A 22926-nucleotide genomic window follows, 5' to 3' on the forward strand; every position below is an offset into this window, starting at 1 on the left:
GTCAGTGTATGGAGAGAGCTGTCAGAGGTCAGTGTACGGGACGAGCTGTCGGAGGTCAGTGTACGGGACGAGCTGTCAGCGGTCAGTGTACGGAGAGAGCTGTCAGAGGTCAGTGTATGGGACGAGCTGTCAGAGGTCAGTGTACGGGACGAGCTGTCAGAGGTCAGTGTATGGGACGAGCTGTCAGAGGTCAGTGTACGGGATGAGCTGTCAGAGGTCAGTGTTCGGGACGAGCTGTCAGAGGTCAGTGTATGGAGAGAGCTGTCAGAGGTCAGTGTATGGAGAGAGCTGTCAGAGGTCAGTGTTCGGGATGAGCTGTCAGAGGTCAGTGTACGGGACGAGCTGTCAGAGGTCAGTGTATGGAGAGAGCTGTCAGAGGTCAGTGTATGGAGAGAGCTGTCAGAGGTCAGTGTACGGGACGAGCTGTCAGAGGTCAGTGTACGGGACGAGCTGTCAGAGGTCAGTGTACGGAGAGAGCTGTCAGAGGTCAGTGTACGGAGAGAGCTGTCAGAGGTCAGTGTATGGAGAGAGCTGTCAGAGGTCAGTGTATGGAGAGAGCTGTCAGAGGTCAGTGTACGGGACGAGCTGTCAGAGGTCAGTGTACGGGACGAGCTGTCAGAGGTCAGTGTACGGAGAGAGCTGTCAGAGGTCAGTGTATGGAGAGAGCTGTCAGAGGTCAGTGTATGGAGAGAGCTGTCAGAGGTCAGTGTATGGAGAGAGCTGTCAGAGGTCAGTGTACGGGACGAGCTGTCAGAGGTCAGTGTACGAGTCGAGCTGTCAGAGGTCAGTGTACGGGACGAGCTGTCAGAGGTCAGTGTATGGAGAGAGCTGTCAGAGGTCAGTGTATGGAGAGAGCTGTCAGAGGTCAGTGTATGGAGAGAGCTGTCAGAGGTCAGTGTACGGGACGAGCTGTCGGAGGTCAGTGTACGGGACGAGCTGTCGGAGGTCAGTGTATGGAGAGAGCTGTCAGAGGTCAGTGTATGGAGAGAGCTGTCAGAGGTCAGTGTACGGGACGAGCTGTCAGAGGTCAGTGTATGGAGAGAGCTGTCGGAGGTCAGTGTATGGAGAGAGCTGTCAGAGGTCAGTGTACGGGACGAGCTGTCAGAGGTCAGTGTTCGGGACGAGATGTCAGAGGTCAGTGTATGGAGAGAGCTGTCGGAGGTCAGTGTACGGGACGAGCTGTCAGAGGTCAGTGTTCGGGACGAGCTGTCAGAGGTCAGTGTATGGAGAGAGCTGTCAGAGGTCAGTGTACGGGACGAGCTGTCGGAGGTCAGTGTACGGGACGAGCTGTCGGAGGTCAGTGTATGGAGAGAGCTGTCAGAGGTCAGTGTATGGAGAGAGCTGTCAGAGGTCAGTGTATGGAGAGAGCTGTCAGAGGTCAGTGTTCGGGACGAGCTGTCAGAGGTCAGTGTATGGAGAGAGCTGTCGGAGGTCAGTGTATGGAGAGAGCTGTCAGAGGTCAGTGTTCGGGACGAGCTGTCAGAGGTCAGTGTTCGGGACGAGATGTCAGAGGTCAGTGTATGGAGAGAGCTGTCGGAGGTCAGTGTACGGGACGAGCTGTCAGAGGTCAGTGTTCGGGACGAGCTGTCAGAGGTCAGTGTATGGAGAGAGCTGTCAGAGGTCAGTGTACGGGACGAGCTGTCGGAGGTCAGTGTACGGGACGAGCTGTCGGAGGTCAGTGTATGGAGAGAGCTGTCAGAGGTCAGTGTATGGAGAGAGCTGTCAGAGGTCAGTGTATGGAGAGAGCTGTCAGAGGTCAGTGTATGGAGAGAGCTGTCAGAGGTCAGTGTATGGAGAGAGCTGTCAGAGGTCAGTGTTCGGGACGAGCTGTCAGAGGTCAGTGTATGGAGAGAGCTGTCGGAGGTCAGTGTATGGAGAGAGCTGTCAGAGGTCAGTGTTCGGGACGAGCTGTCGGAGGTCAGTGTTCGGGACGAGCTGTCGGAGGTCAGTGTATGGAGAGAGCTGTCAGAGGTCAGTGTACGGAGAGAGCTGTCAGAGGTCTGTGTACGGGACGAGCTGTCAGAGGTCAGTGTATGGAGAGAGCTGTCAGAGGTCAGTGTATGGAGAGAGCTGTCAGAGGTCAGTGTATGGAGAGAGCTGTCAGAGGTCAGTGTACGGGACGAGCTGTCAGAGGTCAGTGTACGGGTCGAGCTGTCAGAGGTCAGTGTACGGGACGAGCTGTCAGAGGTCAGTGTATGGAGAGAGCTGTCAGAGGTCAGTGTATGGAGAGAGCTGTCAGAGGTCAGTGTATGGAGAGAGCTGTCAGAGGTCAGTGTACGGGACGAGCTGTCGGAGGTCAGTGTACGGGACGAGCTGTCGGAGGTCAGTGTATGGAGAGAGCTGTCAGAGGTCAGTGTATGGAGAGAGCTGTCAGAGGTCAGTGTACGGGACGAGCTGTCAGAGGTCAGTGTATGGAGAGAGCTGTCGGAGGTCAGTGTATGGAGAGAGCTGTCAGAGGTCAGTGTACGGGACGAGCTGTCAGAGGTCAGTGTTCGGGACGAGCTGTCAGAGGTCAGTGTTCGGGACGAGATGTCAGAGGTCAGTGTATGGAGAGAGCTGTCGGAGGTCAGTGTACGGGACGAGCTGTCAGAGGTCAGTGTTCGGGACGAGCTGTCAGAGGTCAGTGTATGGAGAGAGCTGTCAGAGGTCAGTGTACGGGACGAGCTGTCGGAGGTCAGTGTACGGGACGAGCTGTCGGAGGTCAGTGTATGGAGAGAGCTGTCAGAGGTCAGTGTATGGAGAGAGCTGTCAGAGGTCAGTGTATGGAGAGAGCTGTCAGAGGTCAGTGTTCGGGACGAGCTGTCAGAGGTCAGTGTATGGAGAGAGCTGTCGGAGGTCAGTGTATGGAGAGAGCTGTCAGAGGTCAGTGTTCGGGACGAGCTGTCGGAGGTCAGTGTTCGGGACGAGCTGTCGGAGGTCAGTGTATGGAGAGAGCTGTCAGAGGTCAGTGTACGGAGAGAGCTGTCAGAGGTCTGTGTACGGGACGAGCTGTCAGAGGTCAGTGTATGGAGAGAGCTGTCAGAGGTCAGTGTACGGGACGAGCTGTCAGAGGTCAGTGTTCGGGACGAGCTGTCAGAGGTCAGTGTACGGGACGAGCTGTCAGAGGTCAGTGTACGGGACGAGCTGTCAGAGGTCAGTGTACGGGACGAGCTGTCGGAGGTCAGTGTACGGGACGAGCTGTCGGAGGTCAGTGTACGGGACGAGCTGTCAGAGGTCAGTGTACGGGACGAGCTGTCGGAGGTCAGTGTACGGGACGAGCTGTCAGAGGTCAGTGTATGGAGAGAGCTGTCAGAGGTCAGTGTACGGGACGAGCTGTCAGAGGTCAGTGTATGGAGAGAGCTGTCAGAGGTCAGCGTATGGAGAGAGCTGTCAGAGGTCAGTGTTCGGGACGAGCTGTCAGAGGTCAGTGTACGGGACGAGCTGTCAGAGGTCAGTGTTCGGGACGAGCTGTCAGAGGTCAGTGTACGGGACGAGCTGTCAGAGGTCAGTGTACGGGACGAGCTGTCAGAGGTCAGTGTATGGAGAGAGCTGTCAGAGGTCAGTGTATGGAGAGAGCTGTCAGAGGTCAGTGTTTGGGACGAGCTGTCAGAGGTCAGTGTTCGGGACGAGCTGTCAGAGGTCAGTGTACGGGACGAGCTGTCAGAGGTCAGTGTTCGGGACGAGCTGTCAGAGGTCAGTGTACGGGATGAGCTGTCAGAGGTCAGTGTACGGGACGAGCTGTCGGAGGTCAGTGTACGGGATGAGCTGTCAGAGGTCAGTGTATGGAGAGAGCTGTCAGAGGTCAGTGTATGGAGAGAGCTGTCAGAGGTCAGTGTACGGGATGAGCTGTCAGAGGTCAGTGTATGGAGAGAGCTGTCAGAGGTCAGTGTACGGGACGAGCTGTCAGAGGTCAGTGTATGGAGAGAGCTGTCAGAGGTCAGTGTATGGAGAGAGCTGTCAGAGGTCAGTGTACGGGATGAGTTGTCAGAGGTCAGTGTATGGAGAGAGCTGTCAGAGGTCAGTGTACGGGACGAGCTGTCAGAGGTCAGTGTATGGAGAGAGCTGTCAGAGGTCAGTGTACGGGATGAGCTGTCAGAGGTCAGTGTATGGAGAGAGCTGTCAGAGGTCAGTGTATGGAGAGAGCTGTCAGAGGTCAGTGTACGGGACGAGCTGTCAGAGGTCAGTGTATGGAGAGAGCTGTCGGAGGTCAGTGTATGGAGAGAGCTGTCAGAGGTCAGTGTACGGGACGAGCTGTCAGAGGTCAGTGTACGGGACGAGCTGTCAGAGGTCAGTGTATGAAGAGAGCTGTCAGAGGTCAGTGTTCGGGACGAGCTGTCAGAGGTCAGTGTATGGAGAGAGCTGTCAGAGGTCAGTGTACGGGACGAGCTGTCAGAGGTCAGTGTACGGGACGAGCTGTCAGAGGTCAGTGTATGGGACGAGCTGTCAGAGGTCAGTGTTCGGGACGAGCTGTCAGAGCTCAGTGTATGGAGAGAGCTGTCAGAGGTCAGTGTATGGAGAGAGCTGTCAGAGGTCAGTGTACGGGACGAGCTGTCAGAGGTCATTGTTCGGGACGAGCTGTCAGAGGTCAGTGTACGGAGAGAGCTGTCAGAGGTCAGTGTATGGAGAGAGCTGTCAGAGGACAGTGTACGGGACGAGCTGTCAGAGGTCAGTGTACGGGACGAGCTGTCAGAGGTCAGTGTATGGAGAGAGCTGTCAGAGGTCAGTGTTCGGGACGAGCTGTCAGAGGTCAGTGTATGGAGAGAGCTGTCAGAGGTCAGTGTTCGGGACGAGCTGTCAGAGGTCAGTGTACGGGACGAGCTGTCAGAGGTCAGTGTATGGAGAGAGCTGTCAGAGGTCAGTGTATGGAGAGAGCTGTCAGAGGTCAGTGTACAGGACGAGCTGTCGGAGGTCAGTGTATGGGACGAGCTGTCAGAGGTCAGTGTACAGGACGAGCTGTCAGAGGTCAGTGTATGGGACGAGCTGTCAGAGGTCAGTGTACAGGACGAGCTGTCAGAGGTCAGTGTACAGGACGAGCTGTCGGAGGTCAGTGTTCGGGACGAGCTGTCAGAGGTCAGTGTACGGGACGAGCTGTCAGAGGTCAGTGTATGGAGAGAGCTGTCAGAGGTCAGTGTACGGGACGAGCTGTCAGAGGTCAGTGTATGGAGAGAGCTGTCAGAGGTCAGTGTACGGGGAGAGCTGTCAGAGGTCAGTGTACGGGACGAGCTGTCAGAGGTCAGTGTACGGAGAGAGCTGTCAGAGGACAGTGTATGGCGAGAGCTGTCGGAGGTCAGTGTATGGAGAGAGCTGTCAGAGGTCAGTGTACGGGACGAGCTGTCAGAGGTCAGTGTACGGGACGAGCTGTCAGAGGTCAGTGTATGGGACGAGCTGTCAGAGGTCAGTGTTCGGGACGAGCTGTCAGAGCTCAGTGTATGGAGAGAGCTGTCAGAGGTCAGTGTATGGAGAGAGCTGTCAGAGGTCAGTGTACGGGACGAGCTGTCAGAGGTCATTGTTCGGGACGAGCTGTCAGAGGTCAGTGTACGGAGAGAGCTGTCAGAGGTCAGTGTATGGAGAGAGCTGTCAGAGGACAGTGTACGGGACGAGCTGTCAGAGGTCAGTGTACGGGACGAGCTGTCAGAGGTCAGTGTATGGAGAGAGCTGTCAGAGGTCAGTGTTCGGGACGAGCTGTCAGAGGTCAGTGTATGGAGAGAGCTGTCAGAGGTCAGTGTTCGGGACGAGCTGTCAGAGGTCAGTGTACGGGACGAGCTGTCAGAGGTCAGTGTATGGAGAGAGCTGTCAGAGGTCAGTGTATGGAGAGAGCTGTCAGAGGTCAGTGTACAGGACGAGCTGTCGGAGGTCAGTGTATGGGACGAGCTGTCAGAGGTCAGTGTACAGGACGAGCTGTCAGAGGTCAGTGTATGGGACGAGCTGTCAGAGGTCAGTGTACAGGACGAGCTGTCAGAGGTCAGTGTACAGGACGAGCTGTCGGAGGTCAGTGTTCGGGACGAGCTGTCAGAGGTCAGTGTACGGGACGAGCTGTCAGAGGTCAGTGTATGGAGAGAGCTGTCAGAGGTCAGTGTACGGGACGAGCTGTCAGAGGTCAGTGTATGGAGAGAGCTGTCAGAGGTCAGTGTACGGGACGAGCTGTCAGAGGTCAGTGTATGGAGAGAGCTGTCAGAGGTCAGTGTACGGGGAGAGCTGTCAGAGGTCAGTGTACGGGACGAGCTGTCAGAGGTCAGTGTACGGAGAGAGCTGTCAGAGGACAGTGTATGGCGAGAGCTGTCGGAGGTCAGTGTATGGAGAGAGCTGTCAGAGGTCAGTGTACGGGATGAGCTGTCAGAGGTCAGTGTATGGAGAGAGCTGTCAGAGGTCAGTGTATGGAGAGAGCTGTCAGAGGTCAGTGTATGGGACGAGCTGTCAGAGGTCAGTGTAGGGACGAGCTGTCAGAGGTCAGTGTATGGAGAGAGCTGTCAGAGGTCAGTGTATGGAGAGAGCTGTCGGAGGTCAGTGTATGGAGAGAGCTGTCAGAGGTCAGTGTATGGAGAGAGCTGTCAGAGGTCAGTGTACGGGACGAGCTGTCAGAGGTCAGTGTATGGAGAGAGCTGTCAGAGGTCAGTGTATGGAGAGAGCTGTCGGAGGTCAGTGTATGGAGAGAGCTGTCAGAGGTCAGTGTATGGAGAGAGCTGTCAGAGGTCAGTGTATGGAGAGAGCTGTCAGAGGTCAGTGTATGGAGAGAGCTGTCAGAGGTCAGTGTACGGGACGAGCTGTCAGAGGTCAGTGTATGGAGAGAGCTGCCAGAGGAAGTGGTTAAGGCAGGTACATTAACATTTGAAAGGAATTTGGACAAGTATATGAATTCGAAAAATTTACAGCAAGTTTCCCAAATTTGTTTATGCTATGGACATTACTGAGGCGACTGTGGATCCCAGGGTGGGAATCCCTGGACCAAATGGGGGTCACTGGGACTGGGATTCTTGTTCAGCACGAACAGGTTGGGTTGGGTTGGGTTTGCCTGTTGCTTCGTACTGTAATGGCGAAGAAGACTCTGGCATCAATGTGGTGGGAGACTGGTGTGCTTGTCAATAATTCACCAGACATCGCTTGCCTACCCACCAGGACCATCAACAAAGCACAGCGAGCGGACCCCACCCGGGTGGGACAGGACTGAGGGAGATCCCGGAGTCTGTGACTTTCTCTGCCCCAACACCGATGAGCTTTAACCCTTACTAAGCCAGAGCAGACGAAGCTCCAGATCGATGGAAATGGACGATCTGCCATTTGCCGTCACGGCGGTGCCAGATCCGGGTCTCCTCGGACTGTGCGGTACGGGGGATGCCGTTGCCGTCGATGTACTGGGTGATGCGGATGTAGGCGATGCAAGCGGCCTCCTCCCCGATCAGGTGGATGTGGGGGTTCAAGATGGTGGTGTGGATAGGTTTGTTGTTCTTGCACCAGACTGTGGGGGAATGGAAGAGCTGTCAGTGCTGAGACACGGCCCGGAGCAGAACGAGGCCACGGGCTCTGCTTCCCCTTTCCGTCACGGTTGATATATTATCCCTCTCTGATTAACCACCAAGCATCAGGCTCCTGAACCCACCTCATTTACCACAATGGTGAACCAGGTCCTGCAGACTCACTTTCAACTAGTGTTCAGTATTATTTCTTGATTATTTGTACAATGTCTTCTTTTGCATCAAAGTTGTCGTTCTTTATGCACGTCTTTCACTAATTCTATTGCACAACTCCAATTTTCGTGTGAATGCCCGTAAGGAAGTGACCCTCAGGGTTGTGTACGGTGACGTAGACAGTCCTGTGCAAACGTCTCAGGCACATACCGTATATACAGCTAGGGTGTCTGTGACTTTTGCACAGGACTGCAGTAATTTTATGCATTTCACAGTAAAAACAAATTTCATGACATATGTGAGTGATGATAGACCTGATTCTGATATGGGTCTCTGCTGTGGACTGGGAGTGGGAAGGGGGCAGGGAGAGGGGGATCATAGTTGGGAAAGGGGGAAGGGAGACGGGAGGGAATGGGAAGCACCAGAGACATTCAGTAATGTTCAATAAACCAACTGTGTCTCAGGGCTGGGAGAGTTGGTACACGAATCACCTCCCCGCCCCGGCACTCCTTCTCTGCCACCTGTTCCACACCCCTCTCACAGTACTCCCACCAGATTTACAAACTCGGTCTCTGCTCCGCATTGTACTGTGGAAAATGCTCAGGCATCCTCACTACCCAAGCACCCACAGATATTTGTATGTATGGATAATAAATTTAGTTTGAACTTTACAACCCCAACCCCATTCTCCTGCCTTCTCCCCGTAACCTTTGACACCCTGACTAATCAAGAACCGAACAACCTCCACTTTAAATATCCCCAATGACTTGGCCTTCACAGCCGTCTGTGGCAATGAACTCCACAGATTCACCACCCTCTGGGTAATGGTAGAGGAACTCAGCAGCTGAGGCAGCATCTATGGAGAGGAATGACCAGTCACCATTTCAGTCTGAGACCCTTTGTCAGGACTGCTGTACCCCCTGTGCTAGACGCCCCCATGATAGGAAACATCCTCTTCACATCCACTCTATCCAGACTTTACAATGTTCGGTAAGTTTCAATGAGATTCCCTGCATTCTTCTAAACTCTAGCAAGAAAGGGCGGCATAGTAGCACAGTGTTTAGTGTAACACTGTTCCAGTGCCAGTGACCCTGGTTCAATTCCCGTCACTGTCTGTAAGGAGTTTGTACGTTCTCTCTGTGACCGTGTAGGTTTACTCCGGGTGTTCCAGTTTCCTCCTACATGCCAACGATGTATGGGTTAGTAGGTTAATTGGTCACAGGGTATAATTTGGCATTGTGACCTCTTTGGGCCTGTCACTGTGCTGTATCTCTTAATAAATGTATTTCAGGTGAGAGGAGGAAAGTTTAAAGCAGATGTGCGGGCAAGTGCTGGCTTCCTGGAATGGGCTGCCAGGGGTGCTGGTGGGAGCAGATGCAATGGAGGCCGTTAGACTGACACAAGATAAGCAGGGAATGGGGGGCTCCACAGTCACACAGCGGTTAGCGCGACGCTATCACAGCTCGGGTGTCAGAGTTCAGAGTTCAATTCCAGCATCCTCTAAACGGAGTTTGTACGTCCTCCCTGTGGAATATGTGGGTTTCCTCTGGGTGCTCTGGTTTCCTCTGACGTCTAATGACCTACTGATTAGGAGGTTAATTGGTCTTTGCAAATTGTCCTGTGATTAGGCAATCGGGGTTGCTGAGCCCCAAAAGTCTATTCTGCGCTGTTTCTCTAAACGTTCGGCACGGGGCTCTCCTGTGATATACTGTTCTATGTTCTAAATAAATGCTTACGATTCTCGAAGTAGAATCTATGAAAATCGAGTCCCTCCACCAAGTTTCCCAGTGCCTCGGGTTCAAACGCAGTCACCCCAGGGTCACACATTTTTCTGAAAGGCAGCAAGGGAGATGATTATTCTCAGAGCAAACATCTCAACACAGAACGATGAATGCACAGACCAGAACAGCAACTCACGTGTAGGCCTCGAAGTCTCCATTGCTGATTGCTTCGATCAGCTGCTCGGTGGCTTTGATGATCTCCTGTTTGCGGACTGGAGGTGGCAGAAAAAGAAGACGAGGTCAGGTGCCTGACTGGTTAGTGCAATCACTTTACAGCACCAGCATTCAGGGTTCGATTCCTGCCGTGGTCTGAGCGGAGTTTGTACGTTCAGTGACTGTGTGGATTTCCTCTGGGTGCTCCGGTCCCCTCCCACAGTCCAAAGGCGTACTAACGGTTAGCGTTAGTGTGCTGTGGACAGGCCATGCTGGCACCGGAAGCACGGGACACTTGCGGGCTGCCCTCAGCACATCCTCGGAGAGTGTTGGTCGTTGACACAAATGCCACATTTCCCTGCATGTTTCGACATTTTGTGAGTGCGTCTGATGAGGATAGGCTGAGGTGTGGCTTTCCTCCCTGGAGTGAGGGAGGATGAGGCGTGACGTGTGATCGAGTGGACAGTCAGAGACTTCAACCCCTGAGCAGAAATAGAGAATACGCTAGGGCATAATTTTTCAGTTGATTGGAGGGAAGTATAGGGGAGAACACTCTGCCGGGGTAGTGATAGAGACAGGTACATTAGAGACACTAAAGAGATTTTTAGATAGGCACATGGCTGATAGAAAAATGGAGGGCTGCGTGGGAGGGAAGGAGGTTAAAAAGTAGGCACAACATTGTGGGCTGAAGGGCCTGTACCAGAATCACAGAGCCAGAGGATACTACAGTACAGAAAGACCTTCTGTTGTCTAGGCTGTGCTGAACCATCAAGCTGATTGGTCCCAGTTACCTGGACATCACTACAGCCCTCCATAAACATAAGACATAGGAGCAGAATTAGGCCATCTGGCCCATTGAGTCTGCTCTGCCATTCAATCATGGCTGATCCATTTTTCCATCTCCTCAACTCCAGTTCCCGGCCTTCTCCCCATAACCTTTGATGCCATGTCCAATCAAGAGCCTATCAATCTCTGTCTTAAATACACAGCCTCCACAGCTGCATGTGGCAACAAATTCCACAAATTCACCACCCTTTGGCTAAAGAAATTTCTCTGCATCTCTGTTTTGAAAGGGCGCCCCTCTATTCTGAGGCTGTGCCCTCTTGTCCTAGACTCTCCCACCATAGGAAACATCCTTCCACATCTACTCTGTCTAGGCCTTTCAACGTTCGAAAGGTTTCAGTGAGATCCCCCCTCATCCTTCTGAATTCCAGCGAATACAGACCCAGAGCCATCAAATGTTCCTCATACGATAACCCTTTCATTCCTGGAATCATCCTTGTCAACCTCCACTGAACTCTCTCCAATGCCAGCACAACTTTTCTAAGATGAGGGGCCCAAAACTGTTCACAATACACAAGGTGAGGCCTCACCAGTGCCTTATAAAGCCTCAGCATCACATCCCTGCTCTTGTATTCTAGATGCCTTGAAATGAATGCGAACATTTGCCTTTCTCACCACTGACTTGAGCTGCAAATTAACCTTTATGGTGTTCTGTACAAGGACTCCCAAACCCCTCTGCATCTCAGATTCCTGATTTTTCTCCCCGTTTAGATAATAGTCCGCACATTTATTTCTACTACCAAAGTGCATGAACGTGCATTTTCCAACATTGTATTTCATTTGCCACTTTCTTGCCCATTCTCCTAATCTGTCTAAGTCCTTCTGCATCCTACCTGTTTCCTCAACACTACCTGCCCCTCCACCAATCTTCGTATCATCTGCAAACTTGGCAACAAAGCCATCTATTCCATCATCTAAATCATTTATATACAGCATAAAGAAGTGGTTCCAACATCAACCCCTGCGGAACACCACTAGTCACTGGCAGCTAACTAGACAAGGATCCTTCTATTCTCTCTCACTGCCTCCTATCAATCAGTCAATGCTCTAATCATGCCAGTAACTCTGCCATCTATATGCCATGATAGTCTTCCTCATTGCCCACTATACTTCCAGTCTTGGTGTCATCCGCAAATTTGCTGATCCATTTTACCACATTAACTGTTCTACCGTATGTGTATGTTTTATGTTCTGACCCTCCAGTTACTTTTACACACGATCCCTTCATAGACTGTCACAACACAGAAAGAGGCCCTTTGGCCCATCCAGTCCATTCCAACCATCACCACTCCTTTGCACCAATGCCATTTTTATCTTCCCACTGTCCTGTCAATTCCACCCCTCACTCAAACACACTGGGATGCAATCTACAGCGGCTGATTTATCCGCCAATCCTTGTGAGGAGGGAGGACAATAGAGCAGCATGTGGTCAATGTTGGAGTTTGGGATAGTGTAGTGATGTGCTACACAGCGCTGAAATAACGACACGCAGTCGGTAAGTCGTTTCGAGACTAGTTTATTCAAACTTCGCGGCGCTGGCATTTAATCCCTAGCGCCCACCCTCTCCGGGCAGGAATGACGTCAGAGGTGCATTACCAAAGTCTCTGCCCGCACGCTGGCTATTTGTGAGCCTGTTCGCCTTCGCAGAAAGTGGGTTGCCACATAACACCCCCCCCCCCCCCAGAACCGGCGATACACCCCCCAATGTCCAGAGTCTGGATCAGCCTCTGTTTGGGAGGTCTGCCTCTGCGCTGTGGTGCCTGAACCTCGACCGGCTGCGCCAAGTCCACATGGGCTGGTTTGAGTCGGTTCACCGTGAAAACCTCCTCTCTCCCCCCAATGTCCAGAACGTATGTGGACCCGTTGTTGTTGATCACCTTGAACGGCCCCTCGTACGGCCGCTGTAGCGGTGCCCGGTGTCCGCCCCTTCGTACAAACACAAACTTACAGTTCTGCAGGTCTTTGGGTACGTAGGTCGGGGTCCGTCCGTGCTGTGAAGTCAGTACGGGGGCCAGGTTGCCAATGCTTTCGCGTAGTATGTCCAGGACTGCTGTGGATTCTTCCTCTTTCCCCCTTGGGGCTGGTATGAACTCTCCCGGGATGGCCAGGGGTGCGCCGTACACCAACTCGGCCGACGAGGCGTGCAGATCCACTTTGGGTGCTGTACGAATTCCAAGCAGGACCCAGGGAAGCTCGTCCACCCAGTTAGGTCCTCTCAGGCGGGCCATGAGAGCTGACTTCAGGTGACGGTGGAAGGATTCCACTAGTCTGATCGACTGTGGGTGGTAGGTAGTTGTGTGGTGTAGCTGCGTTCCCAACAGGCTGGCCACAGCCGACCACAGGCTGGAGGTGAACTGGGCACCTCTGTCGGAGGTAATGTGGGCCGGTACCCCAAAGCATGCTACCCAGGTTGCGATCAGTGCTCGGGCGCAGGAATCGGCAGATGTGTTGGTGAGCGGGACCGCCTCTGGCCACCTCGTGAACCGGTCTACCATAGTTAGGAGGTACCACGCTCCTCGGGACACTGGTAGGGGGCCCACGATATCCACATGAATGTGGTCGAACCTCTGGTGGGTGGGTTCGAACTGCTGCAGCGGGGCTTTAGTGTGCCGCTGCACCTTGGCTGTTTGGCACTGCGCGCACGTTCTGGCCCATTCACTGACCTGCTTGCGAAGTCCGTGCCACGCGAACTTGCTGGAGACCAGCCAGACGGTTGTCCTGATAGATGGGTGCACCAAACTGTGTATGGAGTCGAAAACTCGTCGCCTCCAGGCTGCCGGGACAATGGGGCGAAGTCACGTCGCACAGGAGGGTCCTCTCACCTGGGCCTATGAGAAAGTCCTGCAGCTGCAAACCCGAGACTGCGGTCCTGTAGCTGGGCATCTCGTCGTCTGCCTGCTGCGCCTCCGCCAGTGCTGCATAGTCCACCCCCAGGGACAGGGCCTGGACAGCTGGTCTGGAGAGTGCGTCCACCACGACGTTGTCCTTCCCCTGACACATGCTGGATGTCTGGTCGTGTACTCGGAGATGTAGGACAGATGTCGCTGCTGGTGAGCCGACCAGGGATCGGACACCTTCGGGAACGCGAAGGTCAACGGTTTGTGGTCCATGAATGTGGTGAACGGCCTGCCTTCTAAGAAGTGCCTGAAATGCCGGATTGCCAGATACAGTACCAACAGGTCCCGGTTGAAGGCACTGTACTTGAGTTCGGGTGGTCGTAGGTGCTTGCTGAAGAACGCCAGCGCCCCTCGATGAGCTGCTCCAGCACCCCACCGACTGCTGTGTCAGATGCGTCCACCGTGAGAGCGGTTGGAACGTCCGTTCTGGGGTGTACCAGCATCGCGGCATCTGCCAAGGCTTCCTTGGCTTTAACGAAAGCGGCCGCGGCCTCCTCATCCCAAGTAATGTCCTTGCCTTTACCCGACATTAGGGTGTACAAAGGGCGCATGATACGGGCTGCTGAGGGGAGGAAACGGTGGTAGAAGTTCACCATACCAACGAACTCCTGCAGGCCTTTGACCGTGTTGGGCCGGGCAAAGTGGCGGATTGCGTCTACCTTGGCGGGCAGAGGTGTTGCCCCGTCTTTGGTAACCTGTGGCCCAGGAAGTCGATGGTATCGAGACTGAACTGGCATTTGGCCGGGTTGATTGTGAGGCCAAAATCACTCAGGCGGGAGTAGAGCTGGCGGAGGTGGGACAGATGCTCCTGGCGACTACTGCTGGCTATAAGGATGTCGTCCAAATAGGTGAACGCAAAGTCCAGGTCGCGTCCCACCACGTCCATTAGCCGCTGGAACGTCTGTGCGGTATTCTTCTGGCCGAACGGCATTCAGAGGAACTCGAACAGGCCGAACGGGGTGATGAGTGCTGTTTTGGGGATGTCTTCAGGGTGCACCGGGATTTGATGGTATCCCCAGACGAGGTCTACTTTGGAAAAGATTCTTGCCCCGTGCAGGTTTGCTGCAAAGTCCTGTATGTGCGGCACGGGGTAGCGGTCTGGAGTTGTAGCCTTGTTCAGTCTGCGGTAGTCGCCGCATGGTCTCCAACCCCCAGCTGCTTTGGGCACCATGTGCAGGGGGGAGGCCCATGGGCTGTCGGACCTCCGTACGATCCCCAATTTCTCCATCCTCTTGAACTCCTCCTTCACCAGGCGGAGCTTTTCTGGGGGGAGCCTTCGTGCGTGGGCGTGGAGGGGTGGTCCCTGGGTCGGAATGTGGTGCTGTACCCCGTGTCTGGGCATGGCTGCCGTGAACTGCGGTGCCAGAATTGATGGAAAGTCCGCCAGGATTCTGGTGAATTCGTTGTCCGATAGCGTGATGGAGTCCAGGTGTGGGGCCGGCAACTTGGCTTCACCCAGGGAGAACATCTGGAAAGTCTTGGCATGTACCAGTCTTTTTCCTTGCAAGTCGACCAGCAGGCTGTGAGCTCGCAAGAAGTCCGCCCCCAGGAACCGGCTGGCACCGAACTGCAGCTGCACTGTGCGGGTGCCGTAGGTCCGTATCGTGCTGCCGTTTGCGGCCCTCAGGGTGGGTCCTGGCTTCCTGTTAAGGGTGTCGTACCCTGTCAGGGGCAAGACACTGATTTCCACTCTGGTGTCAACCAAGAAGCGGCGTCCCGACTGTTTGTCCCAGACGTACAAGAGGCTGTCCTGGTGGCCAGCCGCCATAGTCATTAGCGGCAGCTGGCCCTTGCAGGGTGGGCGACAACGGCGGGCTTTTGTGCCCACCGCTGGTGGTAGAAACACCACTGTTCACTGTCCTCCTCACTCCTGCCTCTGTGTTGTGTGCACCCCCTGCCGGGCCTGGTCTGGTCCGCTGTTGAGCGCGTGGCCTGGTAATCTGACCGACGGACATCACGCTCTCCCTCTTGGCTTTCCACAACACGTCTGCCCGGGCCGCCACCTTCCGGAGGTCGCTGAAATCTGTGTCGGCCAGCAGCAGATGTATGTCCTCGGGCAGTTGCTCCAGGAACGCTTGCTCGAACATGAGGCAGGGCTTGTGTCCGTCAGCCAGGGACAGCATCTCATTCATCAATGCTGATGGCAGCCTGTCTCCCAAACCGTCCAGGTGAAGCAGGTGGGCACCCCGCTCACGCCATGAGAGGCCAAAGGACCCAATGAGCAGTGCTTTGAATGCTTCATATTTGCCTTCTTCTGGGGGGACTGTATGAAATCTGCAACCTGGGTGGCCGTCCCCTGGTCAAGGGCGCTCACCACGTGGTAGTAACGCGTGGAATCAGAGGATATCTGCTGAATCTGGAACTGGGCTTCTGCTTGGCTAAACCACACGCGTGGTTGCAGCGTCCAGAAAGTTGGCAGTTTTAGCGAAACTGCGTGAACAGATGAAGAGTCGGTCATCTTTGGTCCAAATCCCGTTTGGACTGTCGGGGTCACCAATGTAGCGATGTGCTACACACAGCGCTGAAATAACGACACGCAGTCAGTAAGTCGTTTCGAGACTAGTTTATTCAAACTTCGCGGCGCTAGCATTTAATCCCTAGCGCCCGCCCTCTCCGGGTGGAAATGACGTCAGAGGTGCATTACCAAAGTCTCCCCCCGCGCGCTGGCTATTTGTGAGCCGGTTCGCCTGCGCAGAAAGTGGGTCGCCACAATAGCACCCAGGTCTCTGGAATTAATGAAAATTAATGAACTGGGAGAATGAGCAAAGAAGTGGCAGATGGAAAACGGTGTAGGGAAGCATATGGTCACGCAACTTTGGTAGAAGGAATAAACACATAGACAATTTTCTAAATGGGGCGAAAATTCAAAAACCTGAGATGCAAAGGGACTTGGGAGTCTTCATGCAGGATTCTCTAAAGGTTAACTTGCTGGTTGAGTCGGGGTAGGGAAGGCAAATGCATCTTTTATGGAGGAGGCTTCATGAACTACCCTCCACGTACAGGGTGTGTCATTGGTTTTGAGTTGGTCATAACCTGACGAGCTCTGAAATGTGCCCTCCCTCTGCAAATCTCACCTCTGGTATCCTCATCTTCGATCGTAGTGTTGGTACTCTCCAAGGACTCCTGCGTAAAAGCAGAAACAAAATTAACCAAGTGGTTCTTCAATTTAGATTAGAATGTTTGTCATTTTTGTTGCAGTTTAACATTTAATCATCTGCTTGTATTTCACACAAGTTTAATATGCCTCTGGTGGTCATAGAAAGTATAGTCCTCTGTTCTGTACTAAGTGCTTTCTCATTGGTTAACTTGGTACTGCAGAATCGAATAAGTGCTTTCTAATTGGTTAATTTTTATCTATAGATTTGAATGGAAATTTTCTTATCTGAGGTATAAAAATAGTTGTTCTGTTAGGTGTTATCTTCGTTCCTTTGTATCTCTCAGCTAGTAAACCTACTGTATGTCAGCACTCTATTCCAGGTTTCTTCAGCACTCTATTCCAGGTTTCTTCGTTCTATCAACTCTCAATAAAATGAGCGTGAAGCAACTTCTTCTAAAGGAGCCTTGGATCAAAAACAGGATTAAATATTATTGCACAGGGGATCGCTACCCCTCACGTTATATGTCAATGAGCTGGATGACAAAATTGAGGCCAATGACTGAATCCGCGAGCCCAGTGGAGGTCGCAGGACTGTAGTATGCATGAGTGGCTGAATGGGGTTTGTTTTGCTGCTGTTTTGTTTTGTTGCTTGTTGTGTTCTGTGTTGTTCTGCTGAGCATTGTGGGCACGCTATGTGGCACCGGAATGTGTGGTGACACTTGTGGGCTGCCCCCAGCACATTCATAGGTTGATAACGCAAACGACGTATTTCACTGTCTGTTTCAATAGACATGTGGCAGATTAATGAAGCTGAATCTGACGGCTTTGTGGCCAGGTTTGCAGACAATATGAAGAAAGGTGGTGTTGAGGAAACAGAGTGGCTGCAGGAAGACCGAGTTGGAGATTGGGCAAAGTGTGGCAGATGGCATATAGTGTAGGGAAGTGAAAGGTCACACGCTTTGGTAGAAGGAGAAAAGGTCTAGGCTGTTTTCTAAATGGGGTGAAAATTCAAAAATCAGAGATGCAAAGGGACTTGGGAGTCCTTGTAAAGGATTTGCTAAAATAGGTACTGGTGAGGCCACACCTGGAGTTCTGCATGCAGTTCTGGTCTCCTTACTTGAGGAAGAATATTCTGGCTTTGGAGGCGGTGAAGAGGAGGTTCATCAGGTTGATTTGAGAGATGAGGGGGTTAGACTATGAGAAGAGATTGAGTTGAATTGTACTCACTAGAATGCAGAAGAATGAGAGAAACATATAAAATTTTGAAAGGGATAGATAAGATAAAGTTGTTTCCACTGGTGGGTGAGACTGGAACTAGGGGACATTGCCTCAAGATTTGGGGGAGTAGATTTAGGATGGAGATGAGGAGGAACTGCTTTTCCCCAGAGAGTGGTGAATCTGTGGAATTCTCTGCCCAATGAAACAGTGGAGGCTGCCTCAGTAAATATATTTAAGACAAGGTTGGATAGATTTTTTGCATAGTAGGGGAATTAAGGGTTATGGGGTAAAGGCAGGTAGGTGGAGATGAGTTTATGGTCAGATCAGTCATGGATTCATTGAATGGCAGAGCAGACTTGACAGGCCAGATGGCCGACTCCTGCTCCTATTCCTTATGTTCTTATAAGAGCAAGGATGTGATGTTGAGGTTTTATAAGGCACTGATAAGACTGCACTTGGAGTATTGTGAACAGTTTTGGGCCCCTTATCTATGGTGTACTGGCATTGGAGAGGAGGCTCACAAGAGTTATCCTGACAATGAAAAGGTTAACATATAAAGAGTGTTTATGGCACTGGGCCTATACTTAACTGGAGTTTAGAAGAATGAGGGGATCTTATTGAAACCTATTGAATATTGAAAGAGTAGATTCTGAGAGGATATTTTTTATAGTGGGGAGTCTAAGACCAGAGGACACAGCCTCAGAATAGAGGGACATCTATTTAAAACAGAAATGAGGAGGAATTTCTTTAGCCAGAAGGTGGTGAATCTGTGGAATTCATTGCCACAGATGCCTGAGGTGGCCAAGTCACTGGGTATATTTAAGGCAGAGGTTGATAAGTTCTTGATTAGTCAGGGTGTCTCAGGTTTCCGGGAGAAGACAGGAAGACTCTTACTCTGCCCTCTCCCCTTTTCCATTCCTGATGAAGGGTCTTGGACTGAAACATTGACTGTTTTCCACAGAGGCTGCCTGGCCTGCTGAGTTACTCCCATTTTATGTGCCTTTCCAGCATCTGCAGATTTTCTTGTGTTTGAGAGGGATAATAAATCAGCCATTATGGAGTGGCGGAGAAGAATCGATGTGCAGATTGGCCTAATTCTGCTCCTATGTCTTATGGTCATCCTACTCTGCATTTTCTGGGTAATGGTAACTGTTCTCTGCACCTTGTTGTTTACACACCAATGCCAGCTCACTCCAGAGACTCGACAGTGAGACTGGGTGGTGGTCAGGGCTGCTTCCAGGAAACACATCTCCATTTGGGAGATAAGATTTTTATTTTAACTCGGTAAGTATAACAATTGAAAACCATTAAATGCCTTGGGATTGGTAAACTGGTTTCTTCTTGTCATATGTACTGAGATCCAGTGAAGAATCTGCCTTGCATACTGCCCATACAGATGGAATCATTTACAACAGGAGTCACCAACCTTTTTTGCACCGCGGACCGGTTTAATATTGACAATATCCTTGCGGACCGGCCGATGGGGGGTGTGGGTGTTAATCACAACTATAGGTCACTTATAAGTGGCTAACACACTCAATTTCGTTTCTAAAAGGGTTTATCAAATGAATTTAATATTAAACACACAGCACATATTTTCCTCACATGAACATAGTGATAAGTCAATTATAACTCAATTATAAGTCAATAACATCATAACATTTTAAGTAATGTTTGGATCTTAAACACACAGCGCATATTCTCCTCGTACGAACATATAAAATCATTGCAACACACCAGTGAGAGGACAAGGTAAGGGCCGGAGGTCCCTGTACTGGGGCCGCGGTGGTCGCAGTCCGGAGAGAGCGACCGACCGAGCGAGGAGTGCGACAGGGTGCGTGCCTCCCCCACCTCCCCCCCTGTGCCTAGCCTAGCAGTCAGCGTAACACTATGGCTTTCAATTCCCACCACTGAAAGGAGTTTGTACGTTCTCCCTGTGACCGCGTGAGTTTCCTCCGGGTGCTCTGGTTTCCTCCCACAGTCCAAAGGTGTACGGATTAGTAGGGTAATTGGTCACATGGGTGTAACTGGGTGGAATGGAAGGACCTGTTACCCTGCTGTGTCTCTAAATAACAAAATATATAAAATAACAGAATGCAGAATGAAGTGTTACAGTTACAGAGAACGTACAGAGAAGGTAGACAATCAGGAGTGAGATCAAAACGAGGTAGATTGTGAGGTCAAGAGTTCATCTTATTATAATGGGGGCTGTTGAATAGATTGATAAGAGCAGGGTAGAAACTGTCCTTGGGCCTGGTGGGACGTGCTTTCACTGATAACAGTGGGGTAGAAGCCGTCCTTGGGCCTGGTGGGACGTGCTTTCACTGATAACAGTGGGGTAGAAGCTGTCCTTGGGCCTGGTGGGACGTGCTTTCACTGATAACAGTGGGGTAGAAGCTGTCCTTGGACCTGGTGGGACGTGCTTTCACTGATAGCAGTGGGGTAGAAGCTGTCCTTGGGCCTGGTGGGACGTGCTTTCACTGATAACAGTGGGGTAGAAGCTGTCCTTGGGCCTGGTGGGACGTGCTTTCACTGATAACAGTGGGGTAGAAGCTGTCCTTGGGCCTGGTGGGACGTGCTTTCACTGATAACAATGGGGTAGAAGCTGTCCTTGGGCCTGGTGGGACGTGCTTTCACTGATAACAGTGGGGTAGAAGCTGTCCTTGGGCCTGGTGGGACGTGTTCTCACTGATAACAGTGGGGTAGAAACTGTCCTTGGGCCTGGTGGGACGTGCTTTCACTGATAACAGTGGGGTAGAAGCTGTCCTTGTGCCTGGTGGGACGTGCTTTCACTGATAACAGTTGGGTAGAAGCTGTCCTTGGGCCTGGTGGGACATGCTTTCACTGATAACAGTGGGGTAGAAGCTGTCCTTGGGCCTGGTGGGACGTGCTTTCACTGGTAACAGTGGGGTAGAAGCTGTCCTTGGGCCTGGTGGGACGTGCTTTCACTGATAACAGTGGGGTAGAAACTGTCCTTGGGCCTGGTGGGACGTGCTTTCACTGATAACAGTGGGGTAGAAGCTGTCCCTGGGCATGGTGGGACGTGCTTTCACTGATAACAGTGGGGTAGAAGCTGTCCTTGGGCCTGGTGGGACGTGCTTTCACTGATAACAGTGGGGTAGAAGCTGTCCTTGGGCCTGGTGGGACGTGCTTTCACTGATAACAGTGGGGTAGAAGCTGTCCTTGGGCCTGGTGGGATGTGCTTTCACTGATAGCAGTGGGGTAGAAGCTGTCCTTGGGCCTGGTGGGACGTGCTTTCACTGATAGCAGTGAGGTAGAAGCTGTCCTTGGGTCTGGTGGGACGTGCTTTCACTGATAGCAGTGGGGTAGAAGCTGTCCTTGGGCCTGGTGGGACGTGCTTTCACTGATAGCAGTGGGGTAGAAGCTATCCTTGGGCCTGGTGGGACGTGCTTTCACTGATAGCAGTGGGGTAGAAGCTGTCCTTGGGCCTGGTGGGACGTGCTTTCACTGATAACAGTGGGGTAGAAGCTGTCCTTGGGCCTGGTGGGACATGCTTTCACTAATAACAGTGTAGAAGCTGTTCTTGGGCCTGGTGGGACGTGCTTTCACTAATAACAGTGTAGAAGCTGTCCTTGGGCCTGGTGGGACGTGCTTTCACTGATAACAGTGGGGTAGAAGCTGTCCTTGGGCCTGGTGGGACATGCTTTCACTGATAACAGTGGGGTAGAAGCTGTCCTTGGGTCTGGTGGGACGTGCTTTCACTGATAGCAGTGGGGTAGAAGCTGTCCTTGGGTCTGGTGGGATGTACTTTCAGGCTTTTGTATCTTCTGCCCAATGGGAGAGGGGGGAAGAGAGAATGTCTGGGGGTGGGGGGGGGTCTTTGATTCTGCCGGCTGCTTTACTGAGACAGTGAGGTGTAGACAGAGTCTGTGGAGGGGAGGCTGGTTCCTGTGATGGGCTGGGAAAAGAAGTTCCCTCTGTGGATGGAGTGTGTTTAATCTGCTGATGATCTTCTGGCTGTCATTAACATTACCAGTGTCATGTCACTCGTTGTTTCTCCTACATTTCAGACTGTGTGTGACCCAGCAGTGATTGATCATGTACAACTCTGCTACTCACAGACAATGGGTCAGAATAGACTGGGGAAAATATCGTGAAAATCCGGACTTACCTTCACTCCGTCAGCTTTCCTGTTTCCTGAATTCTTCCCGCCTGCAGACAGACAGAATTACGTTACAGTCATAGTCATTAATGCTGTGAGAAGTAGAAGCAGAATTAGGCTATTCTGCCCATCGAACCTTTGCCACCATTCCATCATTGCAGACTTACTATCCCTCTGAACCCCATTCCCCTGTCTTCGCTCCATAACCTTTCACACCCTGATGAATCAAGAACCTATCGACTTCCATTTTAAATATACCCAGTGACGGCCGCCACAGCTGCCCACGGCAATAAATTCCACAGATTCACCAACCTCTGGTAAAGAAAATTCTCTTCATCTCGATTCTAATGGGATGGCCTATTCTTAGCTGTGCCCTCTGGGTCCTAGATTCCCCACTATAGGAAACATTCTCAGCATGTCCACTCTATCGAGACCTTTCAACATCAGCCTAGACTGGTTCAATCAAGAGAAAATCTGCAGATGCTGGAAATCCAAGCAACACACACAAAATGCTGAAGGAACCCAGCAGGCCTAGCAGTACCTAGGGAAAAGAGTACAGTCGACGTTTCGGGCTGGAAACAAAGGTGAGAGGTCAGAGTAAGAAGGTGGGGGGAGGGGAGGAAGAAGTACAAAGTGGTGGGTGATGGGTGAAAGTGGAAGAGGGGAAGGAGTGAGGTAAAGATCTGGGAAGTTGATTGGTGAAAGAGATAAAGGGCTGGAGAGGGGGGAATCCATAGAAAAGGGTTGCAGACCATGGAAGAAAGGGAAGAGGGAGGAGACCGGAGGAAGGTAAAGAGAGGGAAGTGGGAATGGCGAAATAGTGAAGGGGGGGCAATTACTGGAAGTTTGAGAAATCAGTGTTCATGCCATCAGGTTGGAGCCTACCCAAGTGAAATATAAGGTGTTGCTCCTCCAACCTGAGTGTGGCTTCAGTGCAACAGTAGAGGAGGAGGTCATGGATTGACAAGTGGGAATGGGAAGTAGAATTGAAATGGTGGCCGCTGGGAGATCCCATTTATTCTGGTGGATGGGGTGAGGTGGTCTTCCAGTCTACGCCGGGTCTCACCGACGTACAAGAGGCCACACCAGGAACACCGCACACAGTAAATCACCCCAACAGACTCACAGGTGAAGTGTCATCTCGCCTGGAAGGACTGTTTGGGGCCCTGAATGGTGGTGAGGGAGGAAGTGTAGGGGCAAGTGAAGCACTTGT

General features: G+C 52.1%; 1 protein-coding gene across 2 annotated transcripts in view; it reads right to left on the reverse strand.

The window, feature by feature from the left end:
- The window catches only part of LOC140739122 (calcium/calmodulin-dependent protein kinase type II subunit alpha), a 285295-nt gene that overhangs the window by 25727 nt on the left and 236642 nt on the right, over positions 1-22926 (reverse strand). The window contains exons 13-17 of one of the 2 annotated variants that reach the window (XM_073067092.1): positions 21723-21763; positions 16350-16398; positions 9519-9594; positions 9338-9432; positions 7204-7432 (exon numbers count right to left, since the gene is read on the reverse strand). In XM_073067092.1, coding sequence (XP_072923193.1) covers positions 7204-7432; positions 9338-9432; positions 9519-9594; positions 16350-16398; positions 21723-21763 — 490 coding nt within the window. The remainder of the gene's footprint in view (positions 1-7203; positions 7433-9337; positions 9433-9518; positions 9595-16349; positions 16399-21722; positions 21764-22926) is intronic. The other variant, XM_073067093.1, reaches the window with a different exon arrangement.

This window comes from Hemitrygon akajei, chromosome 15 (genome assembly GCF_048418815.1).
Source record: "Hemitrygon akajei chromosome 15, sHemAka1.3, whole genome shotgun sequence".
NCBI lineage: Eukaryota > Metazoa > Chordata > Chondrichthyes > Myliobatiformes > Dasyatidae > Hemitrygon > Hemitrygon akajei.